This window comes from Nyctereutes procyonoides, unplaced genomic scaffold (assembly GCF_905146905.1).
Source record: "Nyctereutes procyonoides isolate TBG_1078 unplaced genomic scaffold, NYPRO_anot_genome, whole genome shotgun sequence".
NCBI lineage: Eukaryota > Metazoa > Chordata > Mammalia > Carnivora > Canidae > Nyctereutes > Nyctereutes procyonoides.
Window position 1 is genome coordinate 12104527 of NW_026575044.1, and position 26297 is coordinate 12130823.

A 26297-nucleotide genomic window follows, 5' to 3' on the forward strand; every position below is an offset into this window, starting at 1 on the left:
GCAGGTAAGTGCTACGAATATATGTAAGTGTAAGTGTTTCAAATAAAGATGAACAAAGTCGTTATCAAGATGGACCTAATTCCTTGATCATGGTAACCACAAACTCCGATTCGGTGTAAGTAGAAACGATTCAGATCAAACATCAGTAGGAATGTGCTATCAGATGGCCCCTGGGATACTTCCGTGTCATGATGCTTTCCGCGCTCCAGTGTCTAACAGCTTCTCCCTTATAAAGCAGGACTGGGGCGCCTGGGGGCTCGGTCAGGTATGTGTCTGCCTTTGGATATCAGGTCATGATCTCAGGGTTCTGGGATCGAGTCCTTGGTGGGGCTCCCTGTTCAGCGGGCAGCCTACTTCTCCTTCCCCATCTGCTTGTTCTCTCTCAAATAAATGAATAAATAAAATCGCTAAAAACAGCCTCAACAAAACAGTACCGATAGAGTCCAAATGGGCTTCCTCACGTCATGTGAAACTGTGCCTAGACCTGCTTCCCAAAAGAACTGTTTCAGTCCTCACAGCCCAGATCCTCTGGGAGGCTAAAGCAGAGAATCTCCATGAGCGATCACACCGCACGGAGGTTCCTGGGTTTCCCACATGAGATTTCCTGGCCCCACGTGTGGTCTCTGGCTCTGTCAGTGGCCAGGCGGTGGGCTTTGCTTCCCCACTACCTCATTTTCCTTGCAGATTGTGGGAGGGCACTGTGCCTCTCACTGCTACCTTAACAGCAGTGCCAAGACTCTGCTTTTTTTTAAAGATTTATTTATTTATTCATGAGAGACAGACAGAGAGAGAGACACATACACACACAGAAAGAGAGAGGCAGAGACACAGGCAGCGGGAGAAGCAGGCTCCTCCCAGGGAGCTCCATGCGGAACTCAATCCTGGATCCCAGGATCACGACCTGAGCTGAAAGCAGGCACCCAACCGCTGAGCCATCCAGGCATCCCAAGACTCTGCTCTTTAAGTGACTCTGACTTTATATATTCTGAAAATCCACACTGGCTACATGTGATTGATGAACATCTCTCTGAGAACAAACCCTGGAAATTCTCTACTCCCAAATATACACACTTTAAGTAGTCTTTGTAAGAAAAATGAGAGGAAAATACCAATTATTCCTTTATTGAGGAAGTAGCCTATGTATTAATCTGATTTTTCACAACACACCTCAGTCCACTAGCTAGAAATAAATAAGTATTGCTTTGTTTCTCTGATGTCAGAAGCAGTTGTTTTGAAAAATATTTTTGGTAATTTATAAGGTAAAATGTTAGCTCAGCTCATTCAAGTGATTTACAAACTTTTAATTTCATTTTGTTATGAGGCTTTTTATAAACCTGACTTTGAAAACGCAACATGTGTGTTTAAGAGAATCTTTTGTCTCATAAACGGAAATGATCCAGGAAATGCATATTTCAAGGGAAGGGCAGTGAAATCTTGGTTCTGGGCAGGGCAGATGAGAACAGAGTAGCACTGCTTGGCCATTAGGAATAAGGTCTATCTTGGGGCCCCCTGGACCTGGAATAGGTACCCACTTCTGGGTCATCTGCTGCAAAAAAATGAGGCAGGGTTGATATTATCTTAAACGTTAGACAACCTGGGTCCATGGCTTTGCCAAAAATCAGGTTTTTTGACTTTGGAGTGCAATGCCCATTTTTGTAGCTCAGATCTCCAAGAAAACTCCACAACAATGAAGACAGTTTGATGTCAGGACTTGTTTTCAGGAAAGGCTCCGATAAAAGCTTTCACACTGGATGTGAATGTCTGAGAAAGCTCAATAGCTTTTTTTTTTTTTTTAAAGTAGTAAACGGAGTGTTTTGTAGCTCATAACTGTTAGAAAATGAGAACTCTTGAGAGTGAAGCTGTGCCATCAACAGGAAAAGCCTATTTATTGTTATAATTTAACTGACAGAGTTTTTGACATTTACTTAAATTTACCTAGCAAGTTAGGCTAACCTGGTAGTTGGGTTAAGAAGTACTTGAAGACCACATTGCAAAACGAGGAACTTCAATGGGCTTCTTTAAACTCTCGACCTCAGAGTAAGGAAAACAACCAACCGATGATGATAACTTGAGGAACAAAAAGCTATAGGATCCGTACAGATTCCGAGTTATCGATCGCCGCTTTGGAGGCCAATTAACACCAGCCTTGTGGGAGGCGGGTGGTAGCCGGGCGCACAAGGCAAGAGTTCTCTGTCGCTGGTCACATGTTAACGGCGTACTTGCTGGCACCTGCGGCCAGGACCCCCGGCCCCCTGGCTCCCCAGACCCCGCGTCACCCCTGCCCTCGCTCGGGTCACTGCGCCCCCCGCCCCCCCGCCCTCGCTCGGGTCACTGAGCCCCCGCCCCACCCCTGCCCTCGCTCGGGTCACTGCGGCCCCCGCCCCCCCCCGCCCTCGCTCCGGTCACTGCGCCCCCGCCCCACCCCTGCCCTCGCTCGGGTCACTGCGCCCCCCGCCCCACCCCTGCCCTCGCTCGGGTCACTGCGCCCCCCGCCCCACCCCTGCCCTCGCTCGGGTCACTGCGCCCCCCGCCCCACCCCTGCCCTCGCTCCGGTCACTGCGCCCCCGCCCCACCCCTGCCCTCATCGGGTCACTGCGCCCCCCGCCCCACCCCTGCCCTCGCTCGGGTCACTGCGCCCCCCACCCCACCCCTGCCCTCGCTCCGGTCACTGCGCCCCCGCCCCACCCCTGCCCTCGCTCGGGTCACTGAGCCCCCGCCCCACCCCTGCCCTCGCTCGGGTCACTGCGCCCCCCGCCCCACCCCTGCCCTCGCTCCGGTCACTGCGCCCCCGCCCCACCCCTGCCCTCGCTCGGGTCACTGCGCCCCCCGCCCCACCCCTGCCCTCGCTCGGGTCACTGCGCCCCCCGCCCCACCCCTGCCCTCGCTCGGGTCACTGCGCCCCCCGCCCCACCCCTGCCCTCGCTCGGGTCACTGCGCCCCCCGCCCCACCCCTGCCCTCATCGGGTCACTGCGCCCCCCGCCCCACCCCTGCCCTCGCTCGGGTCACTGCGCCCCCCGCCCCACCCCTGCCCTCGCTCGGGTCACTGCGCCCCCCGCCCCACCCCTGCTCTCGCTCCGGTCACTGCGCCCCCCGCCCGCTCGCGGCCCAGGCCGGGTCCCGCCGCCGGGACAAAGGAGCCGGAGCCCTGGGGGGGCCGTCGGGGCGGGCCGGCCGCAGCCCCCCACGCGGTCGGGAGAGCTCAGCCTGCGTGTTGGCGGGAAGCACCTGCCGCCCCCGACAGTCGGCCGGGACTCGGCACCGCGCGAATCGATGGTCTTCCGGGCAGGTAGTGATTATCTCTTTCTCCGGCGCGCGCGGGGCACGGCTGGGCGGGGCGGGCGCGCAGGGGCGGGGCGGGGGCGCGGCGCCTGGGCCGCCCAGATATGGCGGGCGGCGGGCGGCGGGCGGCGGGCGGGGGGCGGACGGAGCCCACGGCCCGGCTCCGCGCCTGCCCCGCCCCCCCGCGGCCGCGCCCCGCGCACGGCCAATGGGCGGCGCCGGGGACGATTCAAAAGGCCGGGGGGCCAATGGGAGCGCGGGGCGGGCTCTCCGGGGGCGGGGCGGGGCGGGCGGGGGCGCGCTCGGGCGCGCGGGTGCGGGCGGGGCGGGGCGGGGCGGGCGGCGTCGTGCGCGCGGAGCGGCGGGCGGGTGCTGCTGGGCGACTGTCCCGGAGCCGTTCGCGTCCCGCCGGAGCCCGGCGCAGGTGAGCGTCCCCGCGCCGGCCGCCCAGCGCCGAGCGGCCTGCGGGGGCGGGGGCGGGGGCGGGGGCGGGGGCGGGGGGCGGCGGGGGCGGGGACGCGCGGCCTGGGCTTTCCCGGCGGGGGGTCGGCCGGGCCGCGGCGGAAGTGGAGCGGAGGTGGCGATCGCCGGCGCCTCCCTCCATTTTGGGCGCGCGGCGGCGGTGTCGGCGGGAGGGCGGCGGTGTGTGCCTGGAGCCTGCGTGCGGCCGCGGCGGGCCGGGCGGGGACGCGGGGGGAGGGGAGGGGAGGGGAGGGGCGCCCGGACGGGACGGGACGGGGACGGGGACCGGGACGGGGACGGGGGTGCGCGGTGCGCGGTGCGCGGTGCGCGGGAGGACAGGGGACGGGGGATGCTCTGACGTCCGCGCTCGTCGTCAGCGGGCCCGGGGCTCTCACGCTCCGAAAGCGGGTAGTGCGGCGGGCTGCGCGTGCTCCATCCTATGCTTTCACCGTTTTAAGGATTTTTACAAAGTCCTCGTCGTGACACCGTCCCACGGTCTCAAGGGGCCCTTCTCCGGCCTGACGGCGGAGGGACTGCCCTGCCTGGCGGGGGCGCGGGGACCCCGGCGGCTGCGCGCACCTGCCGCGCTAGCCCCGCGCCGCGTGCCCGCGTGTGCTGGTGGCGGGGAGGACGGGCTCTGCTGCGGGGCAGGAAGAGGCCGGGCGTGGACGGAGCACCGGCAGCTGCTCCAGCCGGTTTCCGAGAGCTGTCCGGGGAGGAGGGAGAAGAGTGAGCCTCCGGGGAGTGGGCCTCACCTTGGGGTGTTTGCATTACCTAGGGGGTTCGGTCAGTCTCCCCCGGCGGCCAGGGCTGTGGTGTTCCCCTGGCCTCCTGCAGGGGCCAGGGGGCAAGGGGCAAGGCCAGGCGTATGCCTAGTGGGCCGACCTTGGGCCCAGGTGTGCAAGGGAGCCAGTCAGGCTTCCTCCAAGTTTCCCTTTCTGCCCTATTTGACTGGTTTGGAAAAGTGAGGGAAAGATGACCACAGACCGCGTAACACTGTGGTCTCTGATCAGCAGGGCTCTGTGGTGTTGATAAATAGTAACATATTGGAGCCCAAATGGGTGAGGATTACAGGGCTAACTGAGAAGTTAGCAAGCATGGGACGTCACAGCCACGAGCCAGTAAACACATTTTTTCTTTCCACCCTTGACTGAAACATCCCTTCTAAGAGAAGCTTGTCCTTGTGTCTGCCCCTCATTAGAAGGATGTGTGATGGCAGTGAAGCTTGAGTGTCCAGACCTGCCCCGTTTACTCCCGCAAGAGATCCTGTTAGAAGGTGGCCCTGCTGTCACAATGTGGGAGGATCTTGGGCAAAGTGGAGGTGCACATGATGCTGTGGTTTCATCTTTTGGGGTATTTGTTGATACCATAGTGGTCTCCTAAGGAAAGTGCCGGCTTGGGTTTTCTTTCTTGGCCACCATGTGAAACATCACTATGAAGTCCCAGTTCTTCATTATCTTTTTAAAAAATTAAGCATAGTGACCTAACAGATATTCACCAGGTATCTTAATTTCTGTAACCCAAAATATTTAATTATTTAATTAAGATTTTATTTGTTTATTCATGAGAGACATAGGCAGAGAGAAGCAGGCTCCCTGCAGGGGGAGCCCGATGCAGGACTCTCCCAGGACTCCAGGATCACACCGTGAGCCAAAGGCAGATGCTCAACCACAAGGCTACCCAGGCACCCTAACCTAAAATATTTACTTGAGTAATAGAAAGATGCCAATAAATCAGTGTTCAGAAAGGTGCAGGATCTGTTCCAAGGCCTTTTTAAAAGTTCTGAGGGACTGGATTTCAGATGTGTGGAGAGTTGTTTGAAACTTGAATGGCATCTTCGTGTAGTCAGTTATAGTTGTCTTCTTTAAACCCTGGTTGACCAGCATCAGAGAATCAGTACCAGTAACAGTGGTTTGATTTTAGGGGGTCCAGGAAGGAGGAGGGGCAAGAGAGAAGAGGGCACATTTCCTTCCTCTTTCTTAGTACTTGGAGGTTCTCGGACCTGAATGTTGAAACAGACAAGGTTTGCTGTTGTCACCTTCCTTTTTGTGCCCCTTCTCTGTGTCCCCAGGCATCCACTGCCTCCACTGGCGAGGTGCCCCTCAGGTGCCTCCTCAGCTAGGTGTGAGTCAACCCCAATGCCTCTGGCTCCTCTCACCCTCGCCCACACCCCTTCATTAGCCTCCGATGATGCTATCTCAGGTGGGTGCAGGCAGGGCCCCTTCTACACTGGTGGGTAATGGATGGACACCCTCTAATCACTGGCTGAGTGGCTGTGTTTGCTTTCATCTCCCAGCCTCCCTACTATCTCTAAACAAGTGCAGTTTGTGAGGTATTTTCTCAGGCAATTAACAGTGAAGAAATGTGCTTATGAAAGGTTTCCCCCTGGAGGGGTGGGGTAATGCAGCTTTGTCCTTTCTTAACTCCAGAGCTTCTGGGGGGGCCCACACGGCAGGCGTTGTACAATCGGCGGCTCTGGACAGGAGAAGGGTGAGGAGGAATGCTTAGTGCCCAGACGGCCGATCAGGTTGTTGAGCTGGCGACAGGAAGGTCATTGGGGGAGCATTTCTCTGCGGGACTGTCTGCTGCTTAGATGAGGCCAGCCGCTGGTTCAGCTGCCTGTGCGGAGAGTTGGAGGCACTCGGTGTTGTTACGTGGAAGTGGGAATCTGTAACTCCGTGGACGGGGAAACCGTGCGGCCTGAGAGCTGGAAGCGCCCAGCAACCAGTTGATATTGGAGGAGGGTGGCCAGCAGGCCCCCTGTAAGTGGCAATTCCTGCGGATCGTGCGTGGTTTCTCAGAGTGTGGTGGAAAGGCGGCTCTGGGGGCCGTGTGCAAAAGAATGTTAAAATGAGGGTGGGTGTCTGCTGCAGGCCTGAGAGCTGCACCAGGATGAAGGCCGGGTACCCGCAGACTTGTTTGGTGGAATTTGTATTTTAGCTGTAAGACTTAAAAACTTTATTTAAGCACCCCCAGTTTGCTCTTCATTATGAGTTTGGAATTATTTTTCTCCTTGTTGGTGGGTTGTAGTAACGTAAATTGTATATCCTTGATTTTCCCAGATGGTTGGTTTCTTATTAGAGTTTATTTGAAGTAAGCTCTACGCCCAGTGTGAGGCTTGAACTCACAACCCAGAGATGAGGAGTTGCACGCTCTACCATCTGAGCCCGCCAAGCGCCCCCATATGCGAATTTATAAATGAAAAAATGGACCTAATTGTTGACTGTGTCTTGTTGAACAGCAAGATGTCTGTCACTTGGGTGATAGATTTTGCAGAGTGCAAACCACCTGGTGCCTTTATGTCCTGCTGCATTTTTATATCACTGGCAGGCGACACGGCAACATCATCCTGTGTAAAGTGACCCCAGAAGGTATATGTCCTGGCAGAAAGAACAGCCTCTGTGCATCCCAACCCTTGCCATTTCCTGCTGGCAATTTTTATGTCCTTGAAAAAACCAGTTAACAGCTTTACACTATATTCTCACCTTTGGACAAAGGGGTTGGACGTCCCCCTCTCCCCCTACCCCTGCCCAGAGGTGTTTCTGTTCCAAAAATGTTGGCCAGTTGGAAAGTTGTTTTAGTGTTTATTCTGTGAAAAAAGACACATGTAAGTGCGTATGCAGCAACTCCTTGTTTTTTCTTTTCAACCAGACTGAGTCCTGAAGATGCCGAGTAGGAAATTTGCCGATGGCGAGGTGGTGAGAGGTCGGTGGCCGGGGAGTTCGCTTTACTACGAAGTGGAAATTCTGAGCCATGACAGCCACTCGCAGCTCTACACCGTACAGTACAAAGATGGCACTGAGCTTGAGCTGAAGGAGAATGATATCAAGGTCGGTGCCCCTGTGGTCAGCCAGTCTGCTCAGAGGAAGGGGACATAACCAATGGGGGGTTTGTTGGCATAGAGCAGTCGCCTCTGGCTCTGTTTGGAGGCGCTGGGATAAATGCCTTTGGTGAGGGAAGTTTGGTGGGTGGTGTTGGTGCACACAGGAGTGGGGCGGGACTGGGTCTCAGGGAGACACCTGTGTGGGCACTGAGGCCAGATGGGGAAGCCCTGGGTGATGGAGGTCACACTCTGGCCAAAGGCTTGGGGTGGGAGTGAGGACCAACCAAGGGTTCAATGGGAGCAGAACTGGAGGGGTTTGGGCTTCATCCTGATCATGGAGGATTTAATCAGGAGAGTGACAATTAGATTTAGGTCTGGCCTGGAGCTTCTTGGTCTCTCAGTGGGACTTGGGCTTTAAATGATCTGATCCATGGTGTAGAAGTGCTTATGTAAAACCATAAAAATAACTTACTAGACACATGGAAAAGGATGTACAAAGTAAAAGCCCTAACTTTGTACCCTTTGATTCAGTAGGCATGAAATTACTTTGTCGAAATGCTCTAAACATTTCTAAAAGCCCAATCTCAATTTCATTTTTTGTTGTGGATCAATAAGAAACAGTTCTTGAACCCACAGCCTGAACCACAGTTTGAGTATTCTAGCCGGGGTTGGCAAAGTTTTTGAACAAAGAGGTAGATAGTAAATATCTTAGGCGTTATGGGCCCTGTGGTTTCTGCAGTGTGAGAGCACCTCCAGGCAGTCTGGAAGTGAATGGATGTGGCTGTGTTCTACTAAAACTTTATTTATGAACACTGAAACCAGAATTTCAAGTAATTCTCATGTGTCACAAAGTTTCATGTTTCTTTTGCTTTTGTTTGCAATCATTTACAAAATGTGAAGCCATTCTTAGCTCCCTGGCCACGCAGAATCGGGTGGGAAAGAAGAGGGCAGTGCGAAGCGCTATGTAGTAATCCAGGCTTGCAGATTTTATGCGCCTTCAGATTGTACCGGGGGGGGGGGGGGTTGGGTTTCTTGTTACTGCATGCTGTTTGTGTGTCCCCTCATCTCGGTTTGACTCAGTCTGTGGTAGCTGTTCTCCCTGTATGTACTCTCAGGAAAGCACACGGCTGGTTTGTTTGGGCACATCCATGAGGAGGGTCAGGAGTGGACAGGCCACACATGTCCTGTGGGAGGTGGGCCACTATCCGGCAGGCCCTTGGAGGCCTCAATACCCAGGGCAGTGGTGGGGTCCGTACTGGCCACACCTTTATGCCCTCATCTTATTCGGGTCTGTCCTATGCTAAAGCTCTGCCTTTTTGTCCCTCTCTAGCCTTTAACTTCCTTCAGACAAAGGAAAAGTGGCTCAACTTCCAGTTCTCCCTCCAGACGCCGAGGGAGTAGGTCCAGATCGCGCTCCCGATCCCCGGGTCGACCACCGAGAAGTTCCCGCCGATCTGCCTCCGCTTCGCACCAGGCCGACATGAGGGAAATGAGGAAGGAGGTGCTTGAAGTGAAGCTGACCCCGTTGGTGCTGGTGCGTGGTCCTGGGCCGGTGGAGGGGCCTTTCCCCTTATTCAGGGTTCCCTCCAAAAGTGCCTCCTGCTTTGGGGGCCTGTTTTCTCACACTGTTTGCAGTGAGTTGAATAAAGGGCCCAGGAAACAGTGCATCTAGGTGATGACTTTGGAGGATGATATAAACGAATGGAAGAATACAAGTATAATGCTCTTAATACCAGGGGGGGGGAAAATGCTGTTATGAGGGTGCTGTTTAATATCATGGTTTTTTAAAAAGCAGTGTTTAAATTTGACATAGAGGTATATTGTAGGTAGAACTGAAAAAGTTTTATAGTTTATAGAAGTTTGTGTATAAAATAGGGAAACATATCTGTGGTGTCTTCACATCATCACACTTGACCACTTGCCCTATTCCAAGACGATAACTTTAGGGGAATCATTGTCCGAGTTGAAGCTTAGAGACGTCCATGTACAGAACCCATAGGTCCTTGCACTGGATATCTTAGATTGTACATAGGCCAGATGGAAATGATTTTGAGGAAAAAGGATTGAATACAGATGATCTTTTATTTTGTTCACTTAATATTATCTCTTTTCTGGGAAAGTGCACACAGATTTTTAATAACCCTAAAAAACTGGCTTTGTGTACATACTGTTTTATAGTCAGATTTTTAAATTTTAAAATATTGGGAATAATCTGTGTTATATTTTTGTACATGGTTTGCTATATGTTCTTGTTCGGCTATACTGTAAATCATACAGATGTGACCTGATTGTTAACATCAGCTTCCTTATCGATGATAGGCATTTAGATTTTTCTCTAAATTTTCACGTTGTGAAATTTTCCTTAAGATGAATTCTTAGGAATGGAACTGCTAGGTCAGATGGTAGAGCAGATTTGTGGCCAAATTGCTTCAAGAAGGTTTATGCCAACATCACTGGTGTGTGAATGCCTATTTCATTTTCTCATCCTGAGGTATATATAATAATAATATATATATGTATATATATATATATATATATATATATATTTTTTTTTTGTCAATCTGATTGGCAGAGATTGTCAGCTCAGCGCTCTACCTTGTGTTTTGACGATGGCTGGTGAGCTCGAACATTCCATGTTAGCAGTTCTCACAGCCAGTCAGGTGACTCAGGTTAGGGAACAGGCTGCATGCTACTCCCTGTCATTTCTTCGTGTTTAGCATGTAGTGACCATTCTGTGTGTACAGTGTGACCTTCTTAGAGTCCTGGTGCCTCAGGAGCCACAGACTGGCTGTGTTCCTCACCAGCAGCGCCCTGGGCACTGCATGCCCACCCTGGAGTTGAGGATGGTGTGTTGTGTGGGAAGGACCTGTGCTGCATGTAGCTTTGACAGTCACATGACTGCCTGAGCGTGACCTTTTGCAGTCGCTGACCTCCCTGCATGAGCATCCTGGCAGTTTGCAGCCGCATGGTTTGGGGCTGGCTGACCAGCTGTGGTACTGGGCCACCTTGTTGCTGTGGACTCTACGCTGGCTGCTGGAGGTGGAGTGTGGTGTTTACGCGGCTCTGTTGGCTGCTGAGTACTCACTGGCGCTTGGGTAGATTTAAGTGTACGTTGAATGTTTACACTGCTTAGCTTGACCCTGATCTGAGCTGGAACCTCAGATACCATCTCACTGTGGCCCTCTCTCTGCTAGCCCGCCTCCCAAGGACACTTTTAACTTGCTTTCCTCCTCTTGACTTATTAGCGTTGTAATTTGTCAGTGATGGAGAAAGGAGCAAAGTGACAGATTTCAGCCAAGCATTGCCTGGAAGATCTTTGCAAACTAACAGATTTGCACCATTCAGTCCGATGAGGAATCCTCTCCACTGCCTGATAGGATGCAGGTTTGAGGAAGGAGACCCAGGCAGAGGGAGCTTGAGGGCCCTGTAGAAAGCAGGCAGTGGGAATCTAGCAAGGAGGCAGGTGGTCTGTGGGTCACTGGTGGCGCACCCGAAGTACCTGCTATGGCTCAGTGACATCGTAACACTCAGTCTCATTATGTTTAAAAGATGAAAGATCTTGTGTGGAAATCTGTGCTGTGAAATCCAATCTTTTAGAGACTGAGAAATTCTAATCTATTCCTTTCCCTTTTTAACAGAAGTATGTTGAAATTCTTTAGAATCAAAGTTGTCTTTGTTTTGTTGCTTGATTTCTAATAGCAGATTTTTGCCATCTTGGTCTTTTTAATAAGGTCCAATTCTTATGTTTACAATGGTTTGTGTTCTTCAACGTAGAAGCCTTTTGGGAACAGCATCAGATACAACGGGGAGCCCGAGCGCACAGAGAGGGATGGCATGCTTCACAGAAATGCTGAGGTACGGGGTGTCCCTTCTCATCTCTTTGTTAGTGTGACTTTCCCTCGAGGATCACACTGTATGCCATAGTATTTTCTTACTATCTTTTCTAAAATTCTGTCCTTAAATTGAGACTGACTATAATTTAGCAAATTCATTCTTGTTAGTAAATGGCTATATTTAGATGCTGAATTAGGGAATGTGGAAGCATTAATGATAACTATTGACTATAAATGTTTAGTATTTTCTGTTTCTTAATTAGGAAAAATTCCATTTGTCGGAAGAAATTAGTTCCCTGTCTACACAGTATAGCCTTCATCCAAGAAGAGAGGAGATCAAATTAAAAGACATAGATTCTAAGGAAGAAAACATTGTTCCAACAAAAGGATCTACATTACTGAAAACCTCTGAAGTGCTGGGCACACAGCCCAAGAGCCTGGAGTTTGGTGGAGTCCCTGGTAGGTGGGGGTGGGGGGCTTGGTGTAGCGGGGTGTAGCCGGGCAGCAGGGCAGTGACTGATGGCGTGGAATCTGGAGAGGAGCCTTCCTGTCAGAAGGAGCAGCAGGTCCAGAGTCCTGGGGTGGGAACATCTTTGAAGACATCCTGGAGTTGACAGGGGGCCCATGTAGCTGTACTTAAAACTTGCAGCAACCCATTAATAGGTTTTGAACAAAGAAATGCAGACAAGTGGTAAAAGGAAGGTTGTTGTGGGAGGTGTATGGGGAGGGTGGTGGACAGGTAGGGACAGGAAGATGGACTCATCAGGCCCAAGGGGACAGAGCTTGATCGCAGCATTGGGTCACAGGATGGGGTCAGCATGTCTGCCCAACCCGCTGGACAGGTTGGTGTGAGCATCCAGGATCGAAAGTGTTCAAAGGCTTAGTGTTATTAAGAGGGTAGTAATTTGAAAGTGATGAGATTTTACCTAGTAAAATCACCTAGTAAAGGAAAATACTAGTCAAAGAAAATACTTTTAGACAATTGGTTCAAAACTCTGCCTGGCTTCGTTGCTTTGTATTTTGGAAGTTATAACTGTGGGCCAGCTGGGCTGTGAATGGTGGTGTCCAGCATCATGTGTCCCACGAACATCATGCGGTCCTAATTGCTAGAAACATTGGGAAAGAAAGTGTGCTTTTTTACGATTAGGCTGGTAAGTTTTAGATTTTCTGATCTTTAGTTTGCTGGAATCTCAAGATGTTTGTTCCTGCGGTGGTTGGATGTGAAGTGTGTCAGAGCCTGGTTTGCCAGGTGGGATTTGGCTGTTGGGCACTGACTCAGCTGACCTGCCGTCTCAGGACCCATGGGGCAGGCAGGGCAGGGTGGACTTGGGGATGGTGCAGCCCTGGGTGGCAGATAGTCAGCCAGCCTTCTGTTCTGCCTTAAAACAGTGAAAACACGAGGTAGTCTGCACTGAACCTCAAGCCTTGAATGGTCACTGCTTGTTTGCAGGTGTGTTTCTCATCATGCTTGGCCTGCCCACCTTCCTCTTCCTGTTGCTATTGCTGTGCAAAGACAAGGAGGCCAGTCTCCTGAATTTCCCGCCTCCTATGCCAGCTTTGTCTGAGTTGTGGGACACCAGAGCGTTTGCGGTCTACCTCTTCTGGTTTTCCCTTCAGGCTCTGTTCTACATATTGCCAATTGGGAAGGTAAGTGTCTGCTGGGAGGCACCTGCTGTGGGGACCCTACCCCACCCACCCTGGGGCTTCCAGAAGGAAGTTGACAGTAGTTTTGAGGTCGGAAGCTGTCCATGGTAGGAAGTAGCAGGACTGCCTCATTTGCGAAGCCACTGCTCTTGTCTGCTGTGACACTCGTGCTTCTGAAAGTCTGAATGGTATGGACCCCCGATGAGGCGGGGTGGTCCTGCGTCACTTCCCAAACCAAATAGGAAAGACCGTCTTCCCCTCAGTGTTATTTCAGATGCCAGATCAGGATTTTAAACTAGTCTGTAGCTATGGTTTTTCTTTCTCTCTTTATTTCTTTTTCTTTAATATAGTAAGTTTCCGATTCTCATCTTTCTAAAAAAAATATGTTGTGAGGAGCATTTTAAGTTCTTTTCAGACTCATGTGGTGTCTTAAATTGCTGAGCGTAGTTGCTTTCTTTTTTTCCTAGAATGCTCAGGTATATTTAAAGGAATGTGGGCTTCCCTGAGCAATAAGTAGTTCATTTAAAGATCTTATTCTTAGGGCTCTGCAAGTTTACAGTCTGTGAACTAGAGGATCTTGTTACTGCTGCGGCGAGCACCCATAGAGGAGGTTGGGGCTGCAGACCTTCCATACTTCAGGGTCTCCCCATAACTTTATTGGTTCTAGAGATGAGTTTTGGGATGTGAACTCTCAGGCGTTTTTAGGGTAAAGCTGTACAGTAAAAATGCACATTCAGATTGACTTAGGTAAGCTTACTTCAAACTAGATAATATTTAAAAAGAAAAGCAGTTTTGATGGTTAAAGATTTTATATATACATGTACGTGTATATTTTCACACATTTATAGACCACAGGCCAGTGTGGTGTTAGATTGGTACCGGATAGGATCATAGATCACCTGAAGTCAGCAGGCGGGATGCTGCTGACCTGTGATCCCAGCCGGGTGTGACCCTTCCCCTGGATCCCCTTTCATAGCTGTTGAAAGGGAAGAGGGTCTAGCCCAAGACAAATGACACCGTGTTAGCGCTTTGTATTCAAAGTGAATCACACCGTTTCTGAATAGTGGACTTTTTAAATTCATCCAGTGGGAGATGTGTGTTTCTTAAGTGCTTGTGTGGGTGTGACATGTGTGACTACTGAGCAGATGGAGCAGCACATGGAATGGTTGAGTGACAGGGTGAGTGTGCATGTTTGCGTGGAAGAGCGGGTGAGTCTGTGAGGACGGGTCAGTCAGTGACGGGCCTGAGGACAGGGCCCCCTGCTGTGTGGGATGGAAGCCTGGTAGCCTGCCTCGGGAGCAGCAGGAAGTCCCCGGAGACTCTGGAGTTCAGGGTGGACAAGACAGAGGCTTCTCCGTGCGTGTGGTTGGCGGTGGCACCTGGGGGGCGGGGTGTGGGGATCATCCCACAGCCTCATGCCTGAGCAGCTGCTGTGGGGTTTGGCTGCGCCACTAAACTCTTTGGACCTGTGACCACCTTTGCTACTGAAAGGTGGTCTTCCTTCTAGGGCCAGGATGGATGTGATGGTGGAGTGTGGTGCTATTTAAATTAAAAAAACCCTTTTTTTTTTTCCCCCTTTTAAGGTTGTGGAAGGAATGCCTCTTGCTGATGGAAGAAGACTCAAGTATAGATTGAATGGTGATTTTTCTTTTTTAAACACTCAAATTGATGATGGCTTAGAGCCCTTGAGCGCTCTGCTCTCTGGCGTGTCAAAGCTGGTTGCTGCCAGTGGGGACAGGCGCTGGCTCCCCAGCCCACAGTGCCTGGTGTGGTGACAGCCCCTCGGGCGCCTCTGCCGCCACCGAGTTTGATGTTCCTAGAGGTGTTTATTGCTGACTGAAGTAACTGTACTTGTCTGTGTATTTATCCTCCTGGGTCATCCTGGGTCACTGCCAGACCCGGCAAGTCCCATTCTGGAGCACGCCATCCTCCTTCGGCTGTGGCCGCAGTGCTTCTGCCTGGAAAGCTGTCCCCCAAGTCCTGATGGAGCTGCTTCATCCCTGTCACATCTCTATTCAGAGAAGCCCTTGGGTCCCTTTCTCTTTTATATTTTACTTTATGTTTTTTTTTTTTTTTAATATTTATTTGAGAGAGAGAGAAAACATTAGTGGGGGAGCGGCAGAGGGAGAACCAGACTCCCTCCTGAGCAGGGGGCGTGACGTGGGGCCCCATCTCAGGACCCCGAGATCATGACCTGAGCCAAAGGCAGACGCTTCACCGACTGAGCTCCCAGGCACCCATGGTTTTAGTTCTTAATTTTATCTTAAATCCAGTGTAGTGAACATACTGTGTCATATTAGTTTCAGGTGTCCAGTGGAGTGATTCCACATGTCCCTACATCACCCTGTGCTCATCATTTGTCTCCCTTCTCCTGTTTGTTTGGTGATGCCTTCCCAGCATCTGGGGATGGGGAAGTGGGGACCCTGTCTTGTTCCCTGTGGGACCCTCGGTGGTGGGATGGTGACTGGCCTGCAGGAGGTGTCCATGACTGGGCACCAGTGGGTGAGGCCGAGTGTGGTCCGAACCTTCAGGTACCCCCATGGTGGGAGGGTGTGCTGAGTGAGGATGGGGGTCCCCTCGTGCCATGCAAAGACTTTGATCAAGTGCAGCTCACTTGCTTTTAGGAACTAGGTGTATGTTATGGCTATCCCTCAGTGATTTTTCCACTTTAGCATGATTGAGTAGATTTCCGTTCCTGGGAATTATGTTATAAATTTAATTCTTGGCTATTTTTAATCCTGTCACTTACCTTTCTAACCCTGGGTACATTTTTCTGTGACTTATCTAGCACCTACTCAATCTGAAGTTATTATCCTGGGTTCTAGAAGGTCAGGCAAAGATATTTTAGATGCATCCTGTCCCCAGTGTGTAAATTATCGAGACTTGCTCACTGCTGACCCGTGTGGATGCTTCATGCTCACTTGCTGCTACTGTCAGGTATTTTATTTAGTTTTACCACATCTGTTGCTGCTAGAACCAGAGAACCAGCTTCAGAATCTCTAACACTCTGCCCCCTTGGTAGGCCCAGGCTAGGGAGGGTGAGGGGGTTATTTTTGCCTTCGGGCCTGTTGATCTTTGTGTCAGAGGCTCTCCCTTGGCATGGATTTCCTTCTTTCCTAAGGGATCTTGTTTTCACTCTCCTTTCACCACCAGCCACGGTGCCTGGGTGGCAGCCGTGGACAAGTTGCTCAATCCTTCTCTCTCACTGGTTCCAGCGTTAGGTTTCTCTTCAGGAGGTTTCCCCCTTATGAGTCAAGGAGAGCCCTAGATACTACGGGCTGTAGGGCTTGAAGCTGCTTTTTCTGCTGTTCTTTGTCTTTAATATTCATAAAGCTTATAAGAGTTAAATGAATGTTGTAAAAAGTTAAAGAAAAAGTTTAAATACCTAAAAGTTAGTTTTTGGAATAAACCTGGTATGTGGAGAATGTGGATTTAAATTATAAACCACAGCTGACCCTTTTGCTTTTTAAGAGCTTCATCTGTAGAATTCTTACGTAAATAATAGCTATCTCTTTTCTGTGTTTGATTGTTAGTCCAAATGTAACTTGCTGACTTAGAGCACTGCTCTTGTAGGTGCTTGTTCCTGGAAGTGGAACTGCTGCTTTAGCTCAGAGACAGGGCGGCCGGTGAGCTGAGGGGGGCTGGCGGGGGCAGGGGTTCCCTGGGGGCCCACAGGCCCCACCCGATGGCCTCTCCTCTTACCTGTGTTCTGGGGGATACAGTATAACCAGGATCTTCTGAAACCATTACCGATAAGGTATTTTCAAGTGAAAATAGTTACAATTTTTAAAAAAGATTTTCCTCTTACCTGTGTTCTGGGGGATACAGTATAACCAGGATCTTCTGAAACCATTACCGATAAGGTATTTTCAAGTGAAAATAGTTACAATTTTTAAAAAAGATTTAGTTTTAAAAGATTTATTTATTTTAGAGAGGTGGAGGGAGGCAGAAGGAGAGAATCTCAAGCCGACTGCACTGGGCAAGGCACCTCTCACAGGGCTCGATCCCATGATCCTGAGATCATGACCTGAGCCAAAACGTAGAGTCCGATACCTAACTGAGTGTGCCCCCGAGGTGCCCCTAATTACAATTTTTTGACTGTTAAGATTGCCCAAAGACTTTATAGGTATGTTTGGCATAGTTCTGTTTATGGTTTGGCCTGAGGGTTAGGATTAGGTGAATTTTGAGAACCTTCTCAGCTTTTTAATAGTGAATTTCTACGTACTTTTCAGCTCTCTCTTCATTAAAAGCACGTAATGACTGTTCCTAATAAAAAAGAATAGCTCAAGTATGTTAAAATACTTGAAACACTGAGAGCCAGGGGACCCGTGTTGAAGGGTCAGGCTCAGGACGCTGCTTGGCTGCTGATCCTGAGTCATGCAAGTGAGCCTTGAAAAGATGACTCTGCAGCCTTTTCTCAGGATAGAGACCTGGGAACCCAGGCTAACGGTTCTCCTCTGCCCTTTCTTGAAGGGTTCTACGCCTTCCTGTTGACCTGCGTGGCCGTTGGGGCGGCTCTGTGCTGGGGTGTGGAGCTGCACTACGTGTACCACCACTTCTTGCCGCTGGCGCTGGCCGCTGCCACCTTCGCCATGGCCCTGAGCACCTACCTTGCCGTGCGGGCTGCATGGGCACCCCCGGCCGCCCTGGCCCCCGCCAGCTCTGGTGAGCAGCGCAGCCCTGCCCTCTCCAGCCATGCGGGATGGAGAACCCACAGGAAAGAAAAGACACAATAAGGGAAAAAATATAGAGTATTTTTCTCCTACTTTCCTATTCAATTCTCTTCTTTTCTCAGTCACTTGACAGGTAAGACCTCTTACTTTAGTGACTTGAGTACAGTCACCAACGTTTTACTATCATCAGCATCACAAGTTAGGATAGTCTCTTTTCAGGCCCAAATGGTAAACAGCCTTAAAAAAAAGAAGACAAGTCATGGATATTACAAATTGATTCTGACCTGAAGTGTTCAAATATTTTATAAAATGAGCTTGCTTATTTTGGAAAATTTTGAGTCTACATTTAAAAAAAGCTCCGGGTCCCCTAAAAGCAGATCTGGCCCTAATGGCCCTGGCTGCTTCTGGAAGGGGAACGCATCTTCTTGCCACCCGGAGCTCACAGTCCGTCCTGCCCGCCTGCGCAGCCGCCTGCCAGACCCTGAGCGGCTGGACTGGGACCTGGGCGGCATGCAGCAGTGCTCTTTGTAAGCCTCACAACTGCTGTATTGTTTGGATAAGAACTTTTCCCTTTCTAGGAAATGCCATCTATGACTTCTTCATTGGCCGTGAACTAAATCCTCGAATTGGTACTTTTGATCTCAAATACTTTTGTGAACTGCGCCCTGGATTGATTGGATGGGTACGTATGTCTTCTCTTTAAAATTTCTATTCAGGACTACATGGTCGTCTTGCATTTAGAAAAAACTGTAGATAATTTCAGTTAAGCTGCGAGTTTTTAGGAATAATTTTGTTTTTAGGAATAATTATAGCTTTCTGCAGATCTGTATTTGGAGTATTTTGTCCCTGTAAATAGAGGCTGTGGGGTTCAGATACCCTATTGTTGTAGGTTATAAAAAACTAAGAGTTTGTTTTGATTATATCAGTTGTTTATGTAGGGATGTGTTATTTATGTAGGTGAATTCATGTATGAAAAAATGTATTTCCCTCATCTTTAGAAAGAAAAGAAAATGAATTTTGACTTAATTTTAGACCTGTGGGGGAAATAATTGGCATCTGCACCTCGCTGGTTCCCCGAGTGAGCATCCTGCAGGCCAGCGGATTACCGTCGTTACAGTATCATCAGCTAAATCCACAGACTGTGTTTGGGTTTCCTGTTTTTCCACTGTTGGTCTGTCTCTATCCTGGGACCCTTGCTCCACAGACCCCCGGTCCCTGGGGTTGTGACCCGGCTTTGCCTCTCGGAGGCTTTCCCGGCTTATGTGGCCTTGCCATTTGCAGAGTGCTGGGCCTGTGCTGTGTAGGGGCTGCTGTCTTCTCATGACTGCATGAGTGATGATGCTTTTTTGACAAGAGTACTGCAGAGGTGACCACGTGTCCTTCCTGGAGCATCACATCTGGGTTCATGGTCTCCCCCCTTCATCTTGGCTCTGCAGGTTGCTGCGTGGTAAGGTGGCATCTGCAGCTTTCTCAGCAGTGAAGTGACCGTGACTGTCTCCTGCCATGGTAGCTAAGGCTCTGGGGAGGCACTTCGAGATGGTACCTGCCCCTTTTCTTTTAGGTGGTTGTGAACTTGGTGATGCTTTTGGCTGAGATGAAGCTACAGCATCGAGCTGCTCCATCCTTAGCGATGATTTTGGTTAACAGTTTCCAGCTCTTGTACGTGGTGGACGCTCTCTGGAATGAGGTAATTCATTTTAGGAGCCTTGGCCTCCTGCCCGGGGTTGGAGGGGGCACCCCTCTCAGGCTGTTGCTGAGGAGCAGGTGGGGTGTCCATCCACATGGCGCCTTGAGCCAACACACGCAAGTGGGAATTTCCATGTGTGTCAGCTGTTCCCTAGTGCGAGATACTTAAGATCTGTAGATTGTGGCTCTGCAGGTATGGCCAGTTGATACAAATCAGTCTCAATTTCTTAATCAATGTATCCATCCACCTTCATTTGATGCAGTGTCACTGGATTAGGATAATACTTTTTGGATTGTCAGGAGGCAGCCAGGTCTTACGTCCTGGGGCCCAGTGTTGGTGTTGCAAAACAAAACCGCTGTGACTAAATGGGTAGAAAGAAGTCATGATAATGGAGGAAACCAGTATAAGTCAGGCCAGGTTCCTAACATGTGGCTTTCCTCATGCTGAGAAGCCATCTGTGTTTTCTGCTCCTTCAGGATCATGTATTCCTTGGGCCCATCTTAGACTCATTTTACCAGTTTCCTGGTGTCCTTGTAATCTGTGCCTCTGGTTCCAACTTGAGTTTTCTCTCGGTTTGCAAAAACAACTGGCAGCTGACATTCTCTCGTCCCAGAGCAAGTATGTGTGATGGTGTGTTGGTGGCTGGTGTCTGAAGGGGCTTCTGCAGGCCCTGTGGTGGGGTCACCAGCGCATTGCCCCTGGCCTGCGCCAGGTTGGCTGCAGAGAGCACTGTCAGAGCCACTGGAAAGCCTGATGCTGGTCTTTCAGGAATCTTCCTTGTCTTTGGGAGGGCAGGGGCAGTTTGTGGCCAGTGGGCCTCAGTTACAAGAATCCGGGTCACGGTTCCTCTCAAGTCCTGCCTCCTGCTCAGCCCTGGGCCCTGCTCTCTGAGTGCCTGGGGAGATGTGCTTTGGAAAGAAAACCTTGATCCTAAAAGCAACTTGGTCTTTTGGGCACATGGCCTTCCTGCTGTTGGAGTCACGGAGGCCAAACGATGCTTCCATGTTGCTTCATCACCTCAGAGGCTTTTCTAAAAAACTTCCTTTCTGGTAGCTTTTCAGTGATTAGTAATTCTAGTTTTTCCTCTCGGCTGCTTTCTGACGTGCAGTGCTGGACGTTGATGTTCTGGAACTTTTGACACGTCTTCTGTTGAGTAGAGTGACAGCTGCTGGGAAGGCGGGTCCTTATGGGGGGGTGCAGGGGTGCAGTCGGGGGGTGGGGGTGGGCTGTGTGTTGTCAGTACCACAGCCTTCTGGAGGAAAGGGCTCCAGTTAAGGAATTCCTGTGGCATCTGGCTGCTGTGGGGCGCCTGCTGGAGGCTGACCCACCTTCTCGCTGGGTCAGGAGAGAAGGGAGAAGAGTCATTAAACACAGGTGCACTTTCCTAGGAGCGTCTGCGAGGCTGTAGGCAGGTGCAGCATCCGAGAACCCCCTCAAACACTTTTGGTTGGGGTCTTCTCCCATAGCTCGGTATGAATTTGACTAGAAACCCATGCTTTATTTGTAAACCTGAAGTCTGGAAGCTTTCATTCCACAAAGGTCTTTAACGATGGCTTTTCCCGCTCTTTCCCACAGGAAGCATTGTTGACAACCATGGACATCACCCACGATGGGTTTGGATTCATGCTGGCTTTTGGAGACCTAGTGTGGGTTCCGTTTATCTACAGCTTTCAAGCCTTTTATCTCGTCACCCATCCAAATGAAGTGTCTTGGCCCATGGCTTCCCTGATCATCGCTCTGAAACGTGAGTATTGGCTTCAGTGTCTATGCTGAGTCTGTCGTGTTCTGGCATCTACATGTTGTTCTAACACGCCCTTTCATGTGGCCACAGTTAGCTCAGGTTTGAAGTGGCTTGTGATTGGTGAGTGATACAGAAAAATTCTGGTCTCTCAGAGAGAATGATGCATCCATCGGTGGCTTTCCCTTTGCTGTCCCTGCTGGGCACGTGAAAGGCAGGAAGGTTGGTCCTGTGTGCTAGCCCTGCCTGGGCTCTGACTCCGTGTGTGGTGTGAGCGTACCAGTGGGGGGGATTTACAGCCCAAGTGAGGTGCTGAAGGTGGAGAGCATGGCTCTTTGGGGAATGCCAGGCGGTGTGGACTCACTAGAGATAGGGTGTTTGATCTAAATTGTGAGGTGGTGGGGAATTGTGGGAAGAGGAGGGCAGAGGGGCAGCATGGGCAGGTGCATACAGCATCAGCTTGGCTTTCCTTCTGTTACTCTGTTTATTAAATGTCTGCCCCAGAGGTAGGGTGGGGAAATCAGCGTGAGCTTCGAGGGTAGTGAGGTCTGCTATGCCAACCAGCACCCGTGGCAGAAGAAGAAATTCAAGGCATTGGGTAAAGTTAAAATTAAGATTTAGTATCACCATGCGTGCGTGTCCCTCAGGGTGGTCTGTGCAAGTGGGGGGTACAGCTGTGGCTCAGCACGGGTGGAGGCCTGACTTACCTGGTGGTTAATAGGCAGCGGTATGTCAAAGCCCACAAGACAGTTGAAATCTGAAATAAAGCAGTCAGCTTGTAGGCTTGCAGTGGGACTCGGCGAGTGTTATGTGCAGGGCACCCTGGTGCTGCCTCCGAGCTGTAGTTTGTGATTCATGCAGCGTCCCTGTTAACGACTCGTAGGTGCTACAGCATCAGATGACACCCCACATTCTTGAGTCTACGGGACGCCAGTCTTGATGTAATTACAGCCTGGTCTGTATTCGGTTTTATTTGTGGATGTAACTGTATTGGTTGGTTTTGCATTCCCCTGGTAGATGGTGAAATTTCAGGATAGTTCTCTTCTTTTGACATTGAGATTGATTTCTTAAGAACAATTCAAAACCTTTCAAAGTATTCTGTACTTTGGAAATTTCCTCAGAGCACAGAAATAATTGGAGTGAAATTAGAGATGCGTTTAAGTATTAGGTTATATCTAAATTGTTAACATGAAATTTTATAAAAATTACAGTTTGTGGATATGTAATCTTCCGATGTGCAAATTCTCAGAAAAATGCATTCCGGAAAAATCCCACTGATCCGAAGCTTGCACGTAAGCATTGGTTTATATTTATGTTATCTGCATTACATAGGTTTTATGTCTCTATTTGTGTAAAGGTCATTATAAATACATTTTTATTTTCCTCTAGATTTAAAAACCATCCATACTTCAACAGGGAAAAATCTTCTAGTTTCTGGATGGTGGGGCTTTGTTCGCCACCCCAATTACTTGGGTGATCTCATCATGGCCCTGGCGTGGTCCCTCCCCTGTGGTGAGCACTGCATTGGGGGGGCACGGTGTGTGTGGTAGGGGGGTGCTTTGGAACGAAAGCATCTGGGAGCGCCCCTGGCGGAAGCAACTCCCACACCTGCAGCTTGTGCCTGATAGCTTTCTTTCTAAGCCGAGTCTAGGGGAGTGGGTTTAGAGCTCTGACTGGGGTTCAGAGATCCCGAAGGCTGGGGCAGAGGGGAGGACCGGCGCGGCATTTGCTGTCCCCCGGAGAGTCTGTGCTGCGGACACTACGTCTGCCATGTGCTGGGGGCGGGGTGCTTTCCCCATCACTGGAAAAAAGGAAGCAGTCTCATGCTTCACTTTGAGAGGATTTGGGGGTCAGAGCAGGGAAAATACTGCGTTGGGATCATAAAAATGCCTAATTCCTCTGCGGTGGCGACCCACAGGTTTTAAGCACGTCCTGCCATATTTTTATGTGATCTACTTCACCGTGCTACTGGTGCACCGGGAAGCGCGTGATGAGCGCCACTGTCGGAAGAAGTACGGCCTGGCCTGGGAGAAGTACTGCCAGCGGGTGCCCTACCGCATCTTCCCCTACGTGTACTAGTCACTCCGGCCCCGCGCAGCTCTGGATGCTCCCGCAGCTCTGGCTTCCACCTGCAGAAACTAGGAAACATTCTAGAACCAATCTTCATTGTTGCACTGACAGGATCTTATTTTTCTTTTTGGGTCAGGACTATGGAGCCAAGTGGTCTTTTAACGTAGCCATGTTTATTATTATTTAATCACAACAACATAAGGAAAAATGTCAAGGTGTTAGAATTGGCTTTCTGGTGGGAAGAAAATTCCACCTTAAAAATCCTTAAAAATCTGAAAACAAGTCTTGTAATTGCACTGAAAAGAATACCATAGATGTCTGTGAGTTTGATGAATTTTTAAATTATGATTGTCAGTGTTACTGAAATGAAACCAGCTGTTACTTTTGAAGCACATTTCTGTCTTGTTACTACCTTCAGAGAAGACAATTTTTATCCATTTCCTTTTGAATTGAGTCATTTCCTAGTTCCATGATTGGAAAGCAGACAGAGGCCCTGCACGAACCACCCTCCATAAAGAGGGATCGTTCGCAGCCACTGATGCAGGAGACCGCCAGGAGCAGTTTGCTTACCCCCGGCTTCCAGAACTGCACTTGAAAATGTAAATACATAGCTTTTTATGTAATATATGGTGACTTCAGATTTTTCTGTACAGTATTTTGAATGTGAAATAATTGTCAGGACGAAATATCTCTTTAACAAAAACATTTGCAGTATTTTATATTAAGTTTTATAAAGTGATACATGTCAATTAAAAATCGCAAAACAATTAGAATTCATTTAACATTGTATAAAAGATGCTGTTAAAACATAGGAAGGATATTTTCTTAATTCAAAGTTTGTGAATTTGGCTTCGCTACCTCAATTGCAGGTGTTCGTTTGCCTTTATAAACTGTTGCAGATAGAATAAATATATATTTTTGCAGTAACATCACTATTTAAACATTTTTACACAGATTGGTATTTGAAAACTTGCCATTTCAGGCTAATATTTTTGTATGTTTTTGACTTTAAAAAATAAAACCGTGGTTTTGCTACTGTTGGGGTCATGCTATTCATACTGTATTTTGTACATTCCTTATAGTCACAAAACGCTACTCCCTGTAAAAGAGGGTGGTGTTTATTGTTAGGAGTCTGTACATCTAAAAATAAGAGTTCAAAATCATTTCTCTATTTTAGTTTAATAGAGGTGTGTAGGGTAGCTTTAGCTATTAAATTCTAGTTGATACAGTCTCAGTATTAATTGTCCTAGAATGGAACAGTAGCAAACTCGCTAAAATTTTATATTTCAATTGTTCTCAGTATCTTAAATATAGGGGAATCTAGAGTGTATACGTTTGGGTTTTTAATGATGCATTTTCCACACACGACATTTACATGTGTCGACTGGTCCTGCTCAGCCACTGGAAGGTGTGTGATCACGAAGTTGGCTTGCTCTGGCATCCTATGTCCTGTGGTATTGAAATCTTGTTTTGGGGAAAGTTGTCTGTGTTTTCTTCACCCTGATGGAAGCAGGAATTTTTTATTATGCTTTGCTCAGTGTCGGAAAGAGCGTGCCAGCGTGTCCTGTACTTGACTGAGGAAGCTGTAGGGGAGGAAGAAGGATTCAGTCTCCAGTAATGAAAAGAGAGCCCTTACCACCATAGAGTTGTCTTTCTGGATATCAGCTACGATTTTTGGTTCATTTTGTTTTTTGACATGTTTGACAAGTGTAATGATGAAGTTTTAAGTTGGAAATAAAAAAGATGTCCTTTGCATATGAGAGTCTCTTTGCCTGTGACTCTGGGGTCGTTGGTGCTAACACAGGAGCCCGGAGGTGACCACCTCCACACTCCTGTGCCATAGAGAGGGGAGGGCGATCCAAGAGACGACCTGGGCACAGGGCCATGGGTTTTGGCATCAGGCTTGCAGAAGGCTGGAACTTGAAGGGCTTAGTTGAGGGTCCCGGGTCCCAGATGGTGGCCGGCTGTTTATCCTTGTTTGAGAGAATAGAGAAACCACTCACATTCGGTCGTACTTGCATGAGTCTGGATGAGCCACAAAAGCATCCATGTACATTGGAAAGACCATGCATGTCTGTGAGGTGTTTGTGTGTCCGTGAGATGAGACCAGACACCTTCCATGTGTACCTCCTCCTGGTGGGACATGGGGGTGTCAGGCCCGGCGTCAACACTCAGTGGGGTCAGAAGGCCACAGCCAGGTGCCTAGGTCTTTACCCTTGGACGGCTCAGAGAAAAGGCAGCATGTGCCGGATGTCTCCAGAACTCAGGGACCATGTTAGCAAATTGCGTCTAATTCTGACTTTGGTCCAGTGCAACGGACCAAATACCAATTTCTTAATTTCTAATTGACAGGGATTCGGTCTCAGTCTTTTCTAGACTATGGGGTGTAACTGGCTCATGTGTTTTTTGGATGGTTACCTTCAGAGAGTACAAGTTCATAGACACAAAGGTAAGCTGTTGGTATCCTGTTGGCAGTTCTCCCGGATCTAGCTAGGGGTGTGGGCCTGCCCTGCCCACGCTCCCGACGGTGGAGCATGAGTCTCCATCCGGGTTCCCCCTGCTGCTGAGGATGGGCTGTGAGTGTGGCTGCAGACCCTCCTCCATGCAGTGAGTGTAGGCAAGACTTAGGACTCTGAGCAGCAGCTTCTGAAGCAGAGAGCTGGCCACCAGCACCCCGTGGTACGAGGCTGGCCCGGGGGTCCCAGCACATCCTGCTCCTGCTCAATGTGCTGCTCGGTGCTCTGCAGCACAGGTCCTGCCACAAAAATGCATTTCCATAGTGACTGAGCATGCTGCCCTCTTGGGGTTGGCTTTCAGAGGGAGGGGTTTTGGTGAGGTCACATGACCTGCGGAAGGGAAGAAGATCGCCTGTGTCTCGGAAGTCTGCAGGCTGGCCAGCGGGGTCCTGTTCTGGGCTCCAACAAGCCAGGAACTCCCAGGAACTACCCCCTCGTGTGTATTTTACTGTTTGGAACTGCGGAAATCACTGTTGGGAATCAGGAAGTTATTCGAACATGCCCCAAGTACTTGCTGGGCGTGGGGGTTTCCACTCTTATGGAAGGGGGACCTGCGCTCTGGGAGGTGCAT

The 26297-nt window shown here is 49.9% G+C and overlaps 1 protein-coding gene across 4 annotated transcripts; it reads left to right on the forward strand.

Annotated features, from left to right (window-relative positions):
- Positions 1-3624: 3624 nt before the first annotated feature.
- LBR (lamin B receptor) lies at positions 3625-24965 on the forward strand. Of its 4 annotated transcripts, none has more exons than XM_055324086.1 (14): positions 3625-3704; positions 7394-7572; positions 8896-9099; positions 11340-11420; positions 11662-11857; positions 12849-13045; positions 14626-14680; positions 17516-17707; positions 18294-18397; positions 19277-19402; positions 20978-21146; positions 22352-22432; positions 22530-22652; positions 23059-24965. In XM_055324086.1, the coding sequence occupies exons 2-14, from the start codon at positions 7408-7410 to the stop codon at positions 23217-23219; spliced, it is 1854 nt and encodes a 617-aa protein (XP_055180061.1). In that variant the 5' UTR covers positions 3625-3704; positions 7394-7407; the 3' UTR covers positions 23220-24965. The 4 variants fall into 4 exon arrangements, with proteins under 4 accessions (XP_055180061.1, XP_055180063.1, XP_055180059.1 ...); XM_055324084.1 differs by lacking the exon at positions 3625-3704 and adding an exon at positions 6006-6504; XM_055324087.1 differs by lacking the exon at positions 3625-3704 and adding an exon at positions 7030-7113.
- Positions 24966-26297: the final 1332 nt, after the last annotated feature.